The sequence below is a fragment of the Fundulus heteroclitus genome, chromosome 12 (genome assembly GCF_011125445.2).
Source record: "Fundulus heteroclitus isolate FHET01 chromosome 12, MU-UCD_Fhet_4.1, whole genome shotgun sequence".
Classification (NCBI taxonomy): Eukaryota; Metazoa; Chordata; class Actinopteri; order Cyprinodontiformes; family Fundulidae; genus Fundulus; species Fundulus heteroclitus.
This window is the reverse complement of record NC_046372.1, coordinates 37,035,515-37,052,109: the sequence shown is the minus strand read 5'-3', so window position 1 is coordinate 37,052,109 and position 16,595 is coordinate 37,035,515. Positions and strand designations below refer to the sequence as shown.

General features: G+C 40.3%; 1 protein-coding gene across 2 annotated transcripts in view; it reads left to right on the top strand.

Annotated features, from left to right (window-relative positions):
* The first annotated feature begins 2,723 nt into the window (after positions 1 to 2,723).
* The window catches only part of LOC105928766 (transmembrane protein 132D), a 46,292-nt gene continuing 32,420 nt past the window's right edge, over positions 2,724 to 16,595 (top strand). For both annotated transcript variants that reach the window (XM_036144548.1, XM_012866229.3), the window contains exons 1-2: positions 2,724 to 3,236; positions 10,975 to 11,851. In XM_036144548.1, the coding sequence (XP_036000441.1) occupies positions 3,164 to 3,236; positions 10,975 to 11,851 (950 nt within the window). In that variant the 5' untranslated portion in view covers positions 2,724 to 3,163. The remainder of the gene's footprint in view (positions 3,237 to 10,974; positions 11,852 to 16,595) is intronic.

Below are 16,595 nucleotides of genomic sequence, written 5' to 3'. Positions count from 1 at the left end.
CTATTACTGAGTTATTTGGGGTGCCATGTCACCTGCTGGTGTTGGTCCACTGTGTCCTAGAGCACAAGCAGCCTCTTTCTGCCGGCAGGTTTTATCCAGATGCTGATTTCATTTTCCAGCAGGACTTGGATCCGCCCACATTGCCAAAGGTACCAAAATCTGCTTGAGCGACCATCGTGTTGCCGTGCTCGATTGCCCAGCAAACACGCCTGACCAGAACCCAATAGAGAATCTATGGGGTATTTTCAAGAAGAAGGTAAGGGACACCAGACCGTGGCGATCAGGCGCATTGATGCAGTAATATATGTAAGAGGAGGCCCAACCAGATATTGAGGGCATAGAAATGAGCATACTTTACACAAGCCTGACATGTGCGCTTCACACATCCTTTTTTGATTGAGCTAATGTGATATTCTAGTTTTCTGAGGCATAGAATTTTGGGTTTTCTTTACCTGTAAGCCATAATCAGCAAAATTACAAGAAATAAAAGGTTGAAATATTTTACTCTGTGTGTAATCAACCTCTAAAAAATAACCATTTCACTTTTCGAAATGACTTGTATTTGAATGTACACACCTTTCAGATTTTTCTATGAAATAATTTCTTAAAACCATGTATTATTTTCTGTCTACTTCACAGTCATGCACATGTTTGAGTTAGTCTATCTCCTAAAATCCCACTAAAATACCGACAATTTTGTCGCTGTAATGTGTCAAAATGTGGAAAGTTCAAGAGGAATACATTTCTGAAAGGCACAGAATTTGTTCCTGTCACATTTTTTTCATGAAAGTGGTTCTTAACCTCCTTCATTATAGCTGATAGTGCAGTTGCTTTCGCCTGTATGTGAGGAGCAGGTGAATAGGAGAGGATCTAAATCATCCCACGGCAGCGCCATGGCACACTGGAGCGACCCCAGCACACAGATGCGTCTGCTTATCACTGTGCTGCAGTGATGGAGAAGCTCAAATATGCTCTCAGCTGTAGCTTATGGCAGCCTGCTTCCGTCTCAAGATACTCTGAGCTGTTAGTTATGCGCTCTATGCATAAATATGATGGCTGATCCTCTTTATTAGTTAATAAAGCCCTTTTACATTTGCAGCAACAAGTCTTCAACCCTCACACAAGAGTGTAAGCAAGCAACCTTCAGCCGAGTGATATAACTCAACGTCTGCGACACGTTCCACCACTGAGATGCGTATTTTTATTTTCTTGGATTTTTCTCTTTCCTTCTGAAAGATGTATTTCCCCTCATGAAATGTGTTCCCTGACCCAGACAGATGCACGTAGAAATATATGCACGGACATGTAAGTTTAAATTCTGCTCATCAGATGCTCAAACTAAATGAGCCCAAAGAAGTTGTGTACATTAGAAATCCTGATCCTAAGCTGTAAGTAAAAGTTGCTCTCATGTGTCATGTCAAATCTTTTTGACCATTAGAGGGCACTAAAAATCCACATGGGGCTTTCACACATTTCTGGCCATCAGAAGAAACCACTATTAGTTTTTTTTTGTTGTAAAAGGTTTTAATGCACCAAATAAAAATAAAAAAAACACGTTTGTTTTTTTTTGGAGGTGGCAGTGATGCCTATATGAGGGGTACAGAATATAAGTCATAGTTTGTCTGGGAAAGTTGCAAAACTTTGAATGGAACATTATTTTGACCATTTTTGGGTGAGATGAATGCGCTGCAATGATTGTTATGAAGCATTTAACACAGGCAGACAACAGAGTGAAAGGAGAGCTATTTCTGTGAAAGCTAAATTGCTGCTTTGAATCTTTTTTTTTTCATACTTTTAAAGAATGTGAAAACAATACAATGCGTAAAAATTATATCCATGTTGAATCTAACTTTTTCAAACTATCCATACATCACACATTTGAGGAGTAAAGCTGAAAGTCCACCTCAAACAGTTTTGTTTTTTAAATGTTTGCACTTTTTGCTAATTAGATCTTACCTTTCATCCTCGTAAATGGAAGTAATCTGGGACGGTAAATAGGGGCCTTATTATAAAATCTTGCAACTGGTGGCCAGATGGGTGCTGCCTATAATCTTGCAGTGGCACACCAAAACCAAAAGCCAGACCACAATTTCAGCTTAATTTGGGTCTTAGGAGGCTTGTTGTTGCAAATCTGAACATTTAGCTCTGAAAAAAAAATGGTTTGATCATATTTTTGTCATTAACAGTAAGCGTAGGTCTCTGGGTAAATAAATACAAAAAAAAAAAAAAAAAAAAACTAATTTAATATGGTTACTGAAACTTTTTTTTTCTAAAGACCTTTGGAAGATTTCACCTTGTTACACATTCAACCTAGTTTTAATGGGAACTTAAGCAAAATATAATTTAGGGTTCCTGTTTAATTATAGCTCATCACCCACCAGTCACTATAACACACTACTAACATCTCTTTTTGTATTGCCATGCATTATTTGTTCATTGTTTTCTAGTTATCTGGAGACCAAGAAACGAGTTCTTCAACTAGACACAACACAATAAAGTGTTTTTTTCCAGGACATTTGCATTGCACTATACATGAGCAGCAAATTTGTAGGAGTGCCCCCCTCCCGCCTCGCTCACCCTACTGTCCACTATTAGTGAAGTTGGTGTGATTAACAGTGATTATACACACACAGAAAGGTAAAAGAAACCTTTGATCAAGTATTCCATCATCAGATCTTAAAGCCCGCGTAGGGTTAATCTGCACGTTGCTTCCTGAGAGGATCAGCGGCGACACATGATTACTTTAGAGCTCTGAACGGGTTGCGCACAAGACAGTCTGTGATCTGCTAACTGGCGTTAAGCACCGCAGAGTCCCGTGAGCGGCGGGACACCGGGAGCCCGAGCCAATCTGGTCTAAACGGATCTCTCACCCACCGCACACCTACTTTCAACATTTCTTCACCAAAGGCTCTCCTCTGTCGCTACGCATCGGCTTTTACGCACAGCCGACGAGCGGATCTTCACGCGCTCTCCGTGTTTCATCCTGCAACGCGCGAGCCACGCAGCAACTTTCACTCCCACAGGTGTGATGATGTCGAGCCGGCGAACTGAAGGGATGAGTGACACGATCCGCTCCGTGTTCTGCTGATGCGAAAAAAAAAACTCCTCCGCACGGACGACCGAAAGTAGCTGCCCGCAACAGCGAGCCGCGCAGCGTGCCAAAATGAGCGTTACCTGGCAAAGCTGGATGGTCCCGTTGTTAGTGCTTGCAACAGTACCAGCAGTACTTACACAAGGTAAGCGAGCTGAGAGTAACTAGATTATCTGTTTTATTTCTATTTAATAATAGGCAACTGACGCGTAAAGCACATGTCCGAGTGCAGTGAAATATCAATGGAGCCTCTTGGAACAATCTCTAATGGTAATATAAAATAAGCAACAGAGTATCTTTCTTGACAGGGGGCTGGCTCCCTCTCAGCTAGATCCTGACTAAAACCGCGTTCTCTAAGGTCTGAATAATGAATAAATGTCCCAATTTACACAGCAAACTTTCATCTAGCTCTTCAGTAATACGGCGTTGCAGCAGTCCTAAACTGAGCATAATTGTGTGTCTTACTTGCGGCAAGGAATTGTTACAGGAGTGAGGAGTGCATTAAATATTAAGGACGAAATCAGTGAGGAGTATAAAGACTTGATAGGTTTGTGTTAAAATCATAGGCATGCCTTTATGTACTTGGTACATTGTCTCCTTTGATGTCAGTCAAGAACCCATTTTCAAACACACACACACACACACACACACCAAGGCAAACAGGAAGGAGCATATTTATATTCCCAAGTTGATCAAGAAAAAAATGATGGGGTAAAAAATAATAATAAGAGAAAGCGTGTCACAAAGGAATTAACTGTAAAGCGTGGAAGTGCCTCTTAGAAGGCCATTTCCAGGGAGTGTATGCAAGCTGACTTTTAATAGAATGACAAGAGCTGAGAAATTGGGATAAATCTATTTTTTAAGGAGCTTTAAGAGTTTCATTGAAAATAACAATCCTTACCAATCACTACATAGGCTTAAGGCTTCCACAATCTGCTGCACAGTAGAGTGGTTCGTAGCACGGCGTCCATGCAGCAAGAAGGTCCTGGATTCAAATCCCGGTCTAGGGTCTTCCTGCATGGAGTTTGCATGCTCTTTCTGTACATATGTGGGTTCTCTATGTGTACTTCAGCTTCCTCTCACAGTCCAAGAACATGCCTGTTAGGTGGACTGGTCTCAGTGTGGGCATGATTGTATGTCCTGTTAGTGCCTGTGTTGCCCTGAAATGGACTGGTGACCTATGGGTGGGAATGTATGGTGGATAGATGGATGCATCCTATGGTATTTGTTCATCTTGCCTTTGGTGATTTGCTACAAGTCTCTGAGGTTTGAAGCCCTCCTTGCCATCATCCTGTCAGGACTTGGCCACTGAATGTTTATTTTCCTTCCAGTCGCAAGAAACAAGTTGGTAAAATAGCTAAATCTGCCAGGGGTGTGTGTAATTATGTGGTTATTGCATGTATAAACATCGGGTATCTTCAAACGTAGCTCCTACCCTTTCTGTTTCTGTGATTGTCCTGGAAACATCTTCCTCTTCAGAGCTAGAGAGACATATCCATTAACCCCCCTGTAGAAGAGGAATGGAGAGGGGGGGGGGAGGGCCCATTCCTCTTCTATTCCTGGGACCTTGTAATTTGAATTAGGCACTGAGTTCACATCATGCTGAGGCTGTGAGACGGTCTTGGAGAATGATGCTGCCACTGGGTCCTGTGCCTATGGTTGTAAATTTATTATGTGTATCATTGTATTGTGTTATTTCCCTGATTAAATAGAATTCTATATATGGATTTGTGCCTCTCTAAAATATATTATCTTAACTTAATCTCTTTCCGCTGCAGACTGCCTTTGAAAAGTTACCTTTCCATATTGCAGGAGTTGGCAAAATTGTATGTGTGTATCCCAAGTGAACAGCTAAATGCTCTGGAAACATCAGAACTATTTTTTTTATTTAAAAAAGACCTTCTCTTTGGAAAACTGTCAGAAGCAAATAAAACATCTACAAAACCTGAAATGCCCTGTTAAAGATAGATCCTCTGCAAAGACGAGTCAAAGGGTTAAAAACAGACAGAACTAAAACTTGATCAAAATGTTCTGTCTCACAGGTGCATGATAAATGTTGGCATCGTCTGGGCTTTTGCCAAGGCTTTTTCATTCCAACATACTGACAGCAAGCAAATCACCTCATATGTGAACAACATTTAATCTCTAAAACTACCTGTAATAGCAGTCTAAACGAAAAAATATCATCTTTTCATCTCACCATTTACTAATTAGAATGCAAACACCCGAATCAGACACACATTGCCTTCCGTAAAGCTGTTGGGATTGTGAAGTTGTTTTGCACATATGGTAAAAGCCATCAGTGCACATTAGGATTCACCAAGGATTTTCAGGCTTTAAGCATTTTAATGGAATGATACAAAGATTGATTAAAACTCTAGGAAAGATGCTTTAAGACAAACACACTGAACAGATGCAGAAAATACAAATTGCAGGGGAAATACTGTTCATTAACACTAATTTACAAAATACGTTTAAACTTTTTATTTTTGCATTTCAAATAAGCAAAGATCTTCAACTTAATGAATAAAGTAATTGCAAGATATAACAGAAGGCCTCACAAACTGTTCTGTACGCACTGAGATGAGACATAGTCCACATCATAGCTTTGTTTCGTGTTCAGCTTCAGTGAATATCTTGAACACACTCATTATGAGCTGGAACATTACACTACTTTCAGGCTTTGCATAATTAATTCAAACAGTTCTTTTTCCTGATCATACAAAAACAAATTCATTGATTTACAAAAGAAAAACTGGATGCACAAGTTTGAGTTTACATAAAATGTTAAGTTCTCCACACAAAGTCTTGATTATAGTTTCAAGTCCTTTTTTTTTATATTGCTTTCTTTCTTAGAATGGGAGCGACATTCAAGCTAAGCTTTAGGTCCAAACATTTTCCCTAAGGCTGCTGCCACATGGAGAGCTTAATGTTAGTCTTAATTCTTTCCAAGTTCAACCACATAGCCATGAATTTGATATGGAGGTGAAGAACTGAACAATATTTTATCTATGCTGCTAAGTTTAAATTCAAGTTTTATAAATTAGGAGATCAAAAATGCATACAAAGGCTAAGGCTCAGCATGGTAATATATTTCATATAGAGATAATTAAATATATCTAGAAAGAGTATAAGGGTAGTAGGACATGAAGCAGGGGCAGCATAACGGAAGACACCAGTACAGAACAGTGAAAACCAGGGAGCTTATATACTGAGGCAAGGGTGGAGAATGACATTGGATCCAGGTGAGCTTAATCAGGGGAATGTTGAACTGCTGTAAGGGGAGAGTGCTGAGCATGTCAACTGAGGGAAGGAGACTAATTAACACAGAAAACACAACGAGAGATTAATTAAACACAAAGGAGAACAATCCACACTCTCGAGAACAGACGAAAATGCACAACCAGAACACAAGAATAAGTAAGAAGCTAAACCCAAAGTAATGAACTAACAGGACATGACCTAAGTATATTAAATAATACAGAGGAATGGACTTATTAGGAAAAATGCAGAGGACAATAATCAAGAACTCAGAGACAATCAGAAAAGAAACACAAAGCACAAACAAACCCAAAAACCACAGCTGGGTCATGACACAATGTACCATAACCACAGTGAGGCGCTCCCACAGCATAATGAGGCCATCACCATATATAGAAAATGGTAAATGGCTTGTACTTGTATAGCACTTTATCAAGTCCAACGACCCCAAAGAGCTGTACCCTACATTCAGTCATTCACCCATTAATGCACACATTCACTCCCTGACGGTGATAAGCTACAATTTAGCCACAGCTGCCCTGGGGCAGATTGACTGAAGTGATATTAGACAAATTATGCAGTGTTCTTAGATTTTAACAACTTGCATTGACTTATCCAAGTTTACTTAATGTCCTTGTGACCAAATATCGCATCATTGCCATGTTTGAGTCCCATATGACATTCGCTTTGTCTGCTGGCCAACTACAACATCTGGCCAAGAAGGAAGGTTTCCTATTTGGAATAGTTTTTATTTTTCTTGATCAGTACCATTTTAAACCCTGGCAATGCAAAAATCAGTTCACGGTGGACAATGGCGTTTGTGTTTCAGTAGTTTCCAGTTCCTGTGGAAGCGGAAAACTTCACCATGCAGGTGCACTTTTTATAACAGCTCTGCCTCTGTTCAGAGGTTCAAGACCATAGTCGCTTGGGATCAAGACATTGATGCCAAACACACATCCACAATTGTTTTGGAAGGAATAAAGCTATTTAAAAAGCTTTTAGCTTGTCAAATTTAATACATCACATTTATTTCTACACAGAGAATGATGATCACAACACAATGCTTTATTGAAGAGAATAAAATACTTGTTTCTGGCTGGTCTTTTAAAATGCGTCTGACATAATGTAATAAAACAGAAGTTCTGTTTATAAAGGAAAGAGCGTTTAAAGGCGGTTGGGAGCATCTGCGCTGATGTTATCTCACTCGGCTGAGGAGGAGAACCATTCCAGGTTTCCAGCTGAGAAATTGGAGGGGCTTGAACATCTGGAACAGTTGGTGCAGCAGATTTGCTGATATGTTTTTCTGCTGAGAGCAAAACTTTCATTTGGATAAAGCCTTCACCGATTGCTTGATAGATATCTAAAAACTATCGGCAAAGAACAGTTCGTTTCTGAGCCCTGCCATTTAGAAATAGTTCCCACAAAGCCTGGAACCAAACAGATCACATGCTTCTAGTGCGTTCCATTTGTCCCCTGTAGTCGGGATTCTCAACCTCTGGGTGGGAAAATTTAACTGGATCAGCCCCTAAAGTCATTATTATGAGTCAGAAAGTTGGTGCAGCAGGATGGTACCCGGCATCGGCATTCATGATGGCTGCTACCCACAGCCACATTGAGTACTTTGACTGTTTGTAGCAGCTCTCTATTATTTATGTAACATTTAGTCAGTCGTACAGGAGCTACCTTTCAGTGTTCATCAGACAGGACGTTTATTTGAACAAAATACCACCTAGAACAGCGTTATTGTCATTATTACTGTTTTAGCAACATTGTGAGTGTCCATGTTTTTTCCTACTGTCCAACGGAGGGAAACTGGAACGCAAAAAACGGCGGGGATGACGTAATCTGCGTCTCGAGAGTTCTGACGCACCGTTCATTAAAGGGCCCCTCTTCAGGTTTTGTGGTCTGAAAAAAAAAAAGTCTGAGATTACTCAAGGGTGATGAATGATCAGTGGAGCTCAGCTGCAAAGAGATGATCAAGCATGGATATTTTGTAACTACATCAGAGCTACAAAGGTTTTATCCTCTTTTTGGCCAAAGTTAGCTAGTTTATATTTACTCCAAAAGGAGCTTCTGCCAGCTCTGGTTTCAAACAGCACATCTGTCACTGTGGCCTCTGGTAGGATAAGCCACCACAGCAGCCCAGATTCAGGCTCCAGTCTCTTCCTCACGCGGCGCGGCACCCACTCAGCAAACATGAATGACACTCATATCTGTGTGGGCAAGAAAGAAAAAAAAAAAAAAAAAAAGAAAGCCATGTGGCTGGCTTCCTCTGAGGGCTGCTGGCTTAAAATGACTGTGACATGTACAGTGTAGTCAGCCCAGTGTGAACAGTCCAGGCCATCTTGACAGGCTTTTTAGCTGGTGTAGATGAATGAAGATGAAAAGCGGATGAGATAGATAGATGACAGAGGGACTCGTCAAATGCCAGCAGCCATGACGGGAGATGACATGAATGATTTTTGCTTTAAACCCTCCAAACTGAAGACACAACAATCAATAATTCAGGAATAAACATGCTTTCTGTGACATCTCCTAACATTTCACAGATATATGGTACTCACATTTAGTTCCAGGCTTTATCTTTTCAAAGATGCTGTACATTTTTGCTGTTGTATGTGAATCTATAAAAACACATTTGATTCCTGCCAGATGTGTTGCTCTGTGTTTTTATTGAATTGAGCAAAATTTGTTGTCTTTTTACCAACTACAAGAAATACTTTTCAAACAGGTCAGTTTATGGTCTGCTATTCTACTTTTTTATAGTTCTTGTGAAACAGACATAAAAAATAAATTAGGATCAATTGATCCTAATTTATTTCCAGTGAAAGATAAGAAGCGTCCAGTGAAGACCAGATAACATTTATTCTGCTGGTCAGGTGTTTACAAGAAAAGTCCAAGAAATATCTTCTTTTCGTCTTTTGTCATTGGTCTTATCTTCTGAATGTTGGTAAATGGGTTGCTCTTTTGGTATTATCTTATGGATATGAGGGGAAAAAACACAAAAAGTAAGGCAAAAAGATTTTTACCTTTAAAATTTTAATCATATATCACAGTGTCACCGAATTAGCAGATATGCTTTTCTTTTTGTCACATATGGACAAAGTATGTGCTGCTGAAAAACAAAGGTTATGGTCTGCCTAAAACTGGTTAAACCATACAGTTCAAACTGTTAGACACCAAAAGTTGTAAATAAGAAAAAACAAACAAAAAGCATAGATTTTTAGATGTGAACAATTAAAAAAAATGTTAAAATTAAAGGTTCTTTGATTAAGAGCTAAGTGTTTCCTTACTGATGCAAAAGCTTCATTTTAGTTTAATTTCCCCAATATTTCTCTAAAAAAATGCTGGTTATTAGTGAGAAGAGTTTGTTTACAAGCCCTTTTTGTTTAAAATATATTTTGTGTTAGTTTTTGTAGGCAAAAGTACAATTGAGATTCTGATTACTTTATGCAATTCTTTTTAAACATCAAAATTATTATTCCACTTCTGTACTTTTACCAGAATACTCATGTTATAATGGTACAATAATCAAAAACAAACACCAAACCTGCTTAGGTTATAGATAACGCAGATATATATATATATAAAAAAAGAAAAAACGGCTCAATACTTCTTTACTGAATCCATAAGAATAATGAAACATAAATAAAGTGGTCCTTGTGGTGATTTATCAACTGTACAAACACATTTATGCCAATATTTTTTTAAAGAGATACATTTTCCAGATGTGTGTGTCTGACATCCTACCTTTTCTGCACAAAGACCATATTTCATCCCATGGAGGAGGATCAGCGAAGTCCAGTCGGGGTTTTTTTGTTCAATATGGTGGCCTGCTAATGGTTATTACAAAATACGACCTGAGCATTTTTATTCTTTAAAATTGACGGAAGGTCTAAGATTTAATGTTAGTACTCCCTGTTGATTGATGGAGTGTCTATGCCCGCATATTGAAATGTGAAATCTGGTGTCTGTAACTCAGCCTGCATTTCAAAAGGTTACTTCTGTCCAGTGATCTTACTAGAACAAAGTTTTCTGTGGATGACGATGGAATTTCTCTCTTAAATAAAACAAAAGTAAGTTTCTTGTGGAAAATAAATGTTATAAGAAAACTGGCTGTGTTTGGGGGAAAAAAATCAACTGCCATCAGAAATATGCCTTGTACTCCCCTTCCTTCCATCTTAATGTCACTTTCTGTGATGCACGTACCGAATAGAAAGGAGAAAACTTCATCATGCAGGTGCACTTTTTATAACAGCTCTGCCTCCCTTCAGAGGTTCAAGACCATAGTCGCTTGGTAAACCATTAAAAATTTCATTATGATATTGATGTTTAAAATGGGATGCATCAACTTTTACTAGTAATATTGTTTGTCATTCTTGGTAAGAGAAAAGGGGAAAGCTTAAGGTTTAAGGTTAAGCTCAGAAGCCTTTTTAATTCTTTGATGCCCTACTCAGCAAATAGGTTGCCCTTCAATGGCCCCTCTGCTAAAGTATAGCAGTTTGTTACCAAATGTAGATGGATTTTCTTCCCGTTGGTTCTACTTTTTTTATTTTTCCAAATAGTGCACCCTATTTTTTCAGTAAATTGTAATTTCTTTTTTTTTTTTTTTTATCTTACAGATCTAAACAGCAAGGAAGTCACTGACATTAAGAGTCCATTGTCTTTTCCTGTCTCCCTGCCGGTCAACTATGAGGTACGAGATGCCGACTACCTCTTCCTCAAGGAGGCTGGACAGGACTTCATGAGGAACTCCAGCATGCAGAGTCACACCCAGCCCTTTGTTTTATTAAGAGCCAGCCGCCAGCCGGTTGTCAATGCCAGCTACGGTCCCGTGTCCACAGAGAGACCCGTGCCTCTCGATCTGGTTCAGGCTGTGCAGCTCTTTAACGCTCCAAATGTCTTTACATTTAACTGGAAAATCCAGGCCTTTGTGCTGACGCCTCGGGTTTTCTCCTCCAAACCCAAAGTTCGGGTTCTCTTCTACGTCGCAGGCAGGGATTGGGACAGAGGCGAGGGAGCCGTGGATGAGCTACCTTGCGTGACGGTTTTCGCTTTCTGGCAAACGCAGGAGGTGAGGGGTTCTTGCGCAATCGGAGGCGAGAGGGGAACTTGCATGGCTGAGCTGTCGCCTGAGCCTGGCTGGTTCGCTGCAGGGTCAGAGGGCATCAGCAGGGAGAGGCAGGATCCGTCTGTCGGGAACCCTGTGGAGCTGTACTACCAGGCCCAGCCCAGGGTCAATGGGAAGTGTTTTTCTGTGAACGGAAGCCGCTGGAGCGGCTCGGCGCAGCCGGCCGAGTATGTCCCTGTGACTCCTATGCAGAGGATCGGAAGCGTGCAACTTCTGCAGATTCCCAAAGGGATGGCGACGCTCTCTCGCCTCAAGCTAGGGAACGCCATAGTCATTCGGACGTCATCCAAGCCTCTGAAAAAGACCGACATCGCCACCTTCTACATACTGATGGCCGGCTCCGCTCAGCTGACTAACTTCACTCTCAGGTACAGCTGTGTTGGTCGCTTCACTTCGGTTTCAATCAAGTGCCGCTGCACAGAAAACGAAAATCAGAGACTTTCACTCACAGTATTAGTCATCTTCCCTAATTCTTGCACTAATCCACTGGCATCAAAAATAAGGCCATGTCAGGGGCACTGAGATGTAACATGGATTATGGCATTTCTCTGAAAATATCACAGGGATTTTTTTCAGTGAAGAGGGCTAGATTACTTGCTCTAGTGCAGCCTGATGACATTAAGAGCTGTTTCAAGAGCGGTAGTCATCACGGTTAATGTGGATCAAATAAAGTCACGTGTGAGTCATTGTTCCTAAAGGGATATATGCCCAGCATTTGTGCTATGTTGGTGTATGAAAATCATGGAGATTAATGGCACGGCTCAGTCAACGGCTGAGTGGCCTTTTTATTTTATTTTATCTTGCAATGTGACTACATGGGATCTTTAGTAAATGTATCCCTGTGGAGGAGTCTGCCTCGCAGCTGTAAAATCAAATTTGTTTCAGACAGCTGCAACAAAATTACCTTTCGTATCTCTCTAAAAAGAAACGTTTGACCACTTGATGTGTATTCATCTTCAGAGAAATGTTGGGCCTTTGCGAACCTCTTCATACCCTTTTGGCTGTTTCATTTTTCATCTCATAACTCATTACCACCCCTAACCAATCTTATTGGCATTTTAAGCAAATTACAGAAGCACGTAATTAACTGAAAGGATATAGATGCAAGTTTTTTTTTTATATATATATAAATTAAAATCTGAAAGGTGTGGTGTGCATCTGTATCCAGCCCTTCTCGGCTCATTATAGAAGAATTATTACAGCTGCAAGTTTTCTGGTAAATCTCTCTTCCAGGTTTAAACCTTTTCTAGACTGAAATATTTTACTCTTCTACATTTAAGAAAATGTTCCAGTGTAGGTGGACATCCTTATCTTGGTAGGTTTGCAGTTTCATCTTGCTCTTTACATTTTAGAAGACGGAATGAACAGTGCTCCATGAGATACTAAAAGCTAGCGATGCGGTTTTAACTAATCCTGTTTTAAGCTATTCCACACCGATCTGCTGTGTTCTTTGCTCTTAATGATGCTGTTTGATAGACAAACAACAACAACAAAAAACACATTAGTGAACCTAACGGAAGATGTGAAAAAGTGCAGTGGGGTTGATTACTTGCAAGACATGGCTTTTAAAAGACGAAAGAAAAGGGAAAACATGATTTGCTCCTTTCCCATGAACTGTCAGATTGTTTTCCTGTTATCTCGGAAATGATGCAATATGGGAGAGATGTGGCTCAAAAACTGGAAGTAAAGTAAATTAGACGCATCCGACCTGCTCTCACGGTTTCATTTAAGTTTCCACGGTCATCTGCAGCCTTTTGTTGTCTTCACCCAGTCAGAGATCAAACAGAGCCACGCCGCAGTAATGCTCGATTTGCTGAGGTTGGTTGTCAGAACAGACAGAGCAGAGATTACAGACCGATTTTTTGTGTGTGTTATTATTCAAGACAGGAGCTTCTATACTCCGAGGAGGTGAATAATGATATGTCAGGAGGCATGGAAGGCTCGTTCTCAAACAAGACGCACTTATTAACTTGGTTTGTTTGAGCAGGTAATAGATCTGTCTGGGGTTTTGAGCAAAGTTTCCTTGCTTAAAACCTGGCCCCTTAATGGCCAATGAAGGCCGATGTTCTTCTGTTAGTTTGTTCCCTGACAATAGTGACATAAATGCTAACACCCATTGAACTGTGACGCTAAAGCCACTGACTTTAAAGGTTTTTGCTGGTGTTTTTATAAAACATGTTGAGGCCAGCATGGCGTTTTGCATAGTTGTGAAGTGAAAGGAACAGGATACGTGGTTGTCAACCTTGTTTTACATTAAAAAATCAGAAAAAAATGTATTTGCATTGAACCACGTCTGATGCCTCTAATTACTAAAAAGAATCCACCTTTGAGTCATTTAATCCTAATAATCAGCCCAGTTGTTCTGTGAAGCTCTCAACTGTTTGCTAGAGAGCATTACTGAACAAAGCGCATCAGAAATACCAAGGAACACAGCAGAAAGGTCAGGGAGAAAGTTGTGAAGAAGCTAGAAGCGGGTTATTAAACAATATCATACGCTTTGAACATCTCACAGAGCGGTGTAAAACCTAACATCCAAAAATCAAAAAAACGTAAGTCCCAACTGCAAACATTCCAAGATGTGTCCATCTTATAAACTGAGAGGCCAGGCAAGGAGCGCATTAATACAGCCAGAGGCCCATAGTAACTCTGGAGGAGCTGCAGAAATCCCCAGCTCTGGTTGGAGAATCTGTCTAAAGATTTATTACTATTAGTCATGTAGTCCACAAACCTGGTATTTATGGATGAGTGCAAAAGGAAAGGCATCAATGAAAGACAGACATAAAAAAGTCCTTATAAACAGTTCCTCACAAGTCATGTGTGGAAAAAAAAAAAAGATTCCGGTCAGATGACAACAAAAATGTGTTTTTGCCAACATGCATTTGTGGTATGTATGTTGGAAAACTCTGAACACACAACAGTGAAACATAGTGGTAGCAGTATCATGGTGTTAGAAATGCTTTTCTTCAGCAGGGACAGGGAAGCTGGCTAAATGCAAATCCTGGAAGAAAAGATGTCAGTGGCCGCAAAAGTCTTGAGGCTGGGCAGGAGATTAACCTTCTTGCAATTCAACGGCGCGAAACATGCTGGCGGCAAGTCGGATCAAACCGGCCCAGTCAAAGTCTAAACCTTGAATCCAACTGAGAATCTGTGGCAGGCTTTAAGTTTGAGCCCTTTTCAAAACAATGAGCCAAAATCTTCAGTCTCTAGTTGCCAAAAGCCGCTATTTATAGATGTAATCCAAAAGACTCCACAACAATTTTTTATTCAGATCTGAACAGAGGGAAAACAAAAAAACCCTCACCATGTATCCTTTTCACACAGTTCACAATTACCCTCCTGAAAAAAACAACAACACAGAAAGCTTTGCTGTAACCTATAAAAACCTGACAAAATGTGAAGACGTTCAAGGGATGTGAATACTTTTGCAAAGTGCTTTATTCTGTCCTCGTACATTTCACAAGCAATACATCATGGAACATGAAGCCCTTACAATGTCTTATAAAATGTATAGAGTTTTTCACACATGCTTCAGCTGAGGTGAATAGGTGAGCAGAACGTCATGGTGTATGAATCAACCTCTCCAGTGGCGCTGTACATGGTGAAAAACAGAAAGTGTTGACTGCATGGACAGTGGAGTCTACATGCATTAGGAAAAAAAACATAAACTCAAATAAACTTCAAATTTAAGGGAACATTTCTATGACTAACCATTAGATTCTATAGGAGAACATCCATGTAGTTTAAAAGGTGAGGTCATCTATTTTGCCTTAATCATCTTTTTTTTTCTTCCAGTCTCTTTATTTTAGCTGAAACAATGAAGCTAAAAACGAAAAGTTAATTTCCCCCCCCCCTCTTCAACCTGTCGCTTTTAATCATTGCCGTCTTATCTCATTTACTTAGTCACCCAAAAAGAAACCCAAATTAAAATCAGATAACCATGACGCAACTTCACTTCCACTTCTTTTTTTCTCCCCTCCTCATTTTCCTCAGTTCCCTCTGTGTGTCTGCCGCTTTCTATATTGGAAGATTGACAACATCATTATGAATCATTTTAGGAGGCTGTCATGTCTGTGCTGTAGGTTTTGTTGTCCGGACTCGGAAACTTTCTTTGCATCATCCTGTAAGCGCTGTGCACTCAGTGCTCTTCCCAGCCACACAGCGCCACATCGCTGCCCTCACCCATCTGATCTCCATATTAACAAGCTCTGTGCAACTAGACTTCAACAGATGTCTGTGTGCTCTATCACTGTCTGCATATCCCATTAAGCTCTGCTTAATGCTCTCTCGTCGTCATATCTATGCCCAGAGTCCAGGGATATACGCACATTTAAGGTGGGCTGAGCAAAAATAAAACAAAAACAAACAAAAACAGGCGGCCGTTCCCTAGTTTCAGCCGAATAAATCTCTTGGTTTATGCGACTCTACTGATTTCATTCCACTACTTAGTGGAAATTAGAGGAATGTCTTTAATCATGTGGTTAAGAGGCTTTAACTGCAAACCCAAATGTATTGTTTTTATTGCTTTTTTTTAACCTTTTGAATCATCTTAAGGAAACATTTGGAACATCTATATGACACTGTTCTTTTAAGCCTTTCAACCTGGAGAGCCGATCCTTCATCTGTGTAACAAATGGGGCTTTTATATCCATTCTGAGGCCTGCCGTCCCCGCCATCTGGCAGGAGTTTTGGCATGGAGGTCCCCCCAACTCCCCAGCTCCATGAGAACGATATGCACGTCTTCGATGGCTCGCCATCAGACTGGCTAAACGTTGGACATTTGCCTGCATAATTAATGACTGCATCTGTTTCCGATTTCATTGGGGTTTGCTGGTGGTGCTGCGGCTCCGCAGCGACATATCCGCACAGTTCGATTGGGAAAAATGTTATCGGAGGAGAAGTAATTACGGAGCAGCTCCATATTAGCGTTGGTAATGGAATACATAGGGGGTTGGGTGTCCTATTTACACAAAGGAAGATTCTGGCATTTGCTTATTCGAATTTTGAAATAATTATACCGCCGCATATCAGTCTGAAAAACACTTCATTTTACAATTAAGTCTGTCTGGGAAACTGAGCTGTAAACCAAAATGTCACGACCTCTGCCTGTGTAGT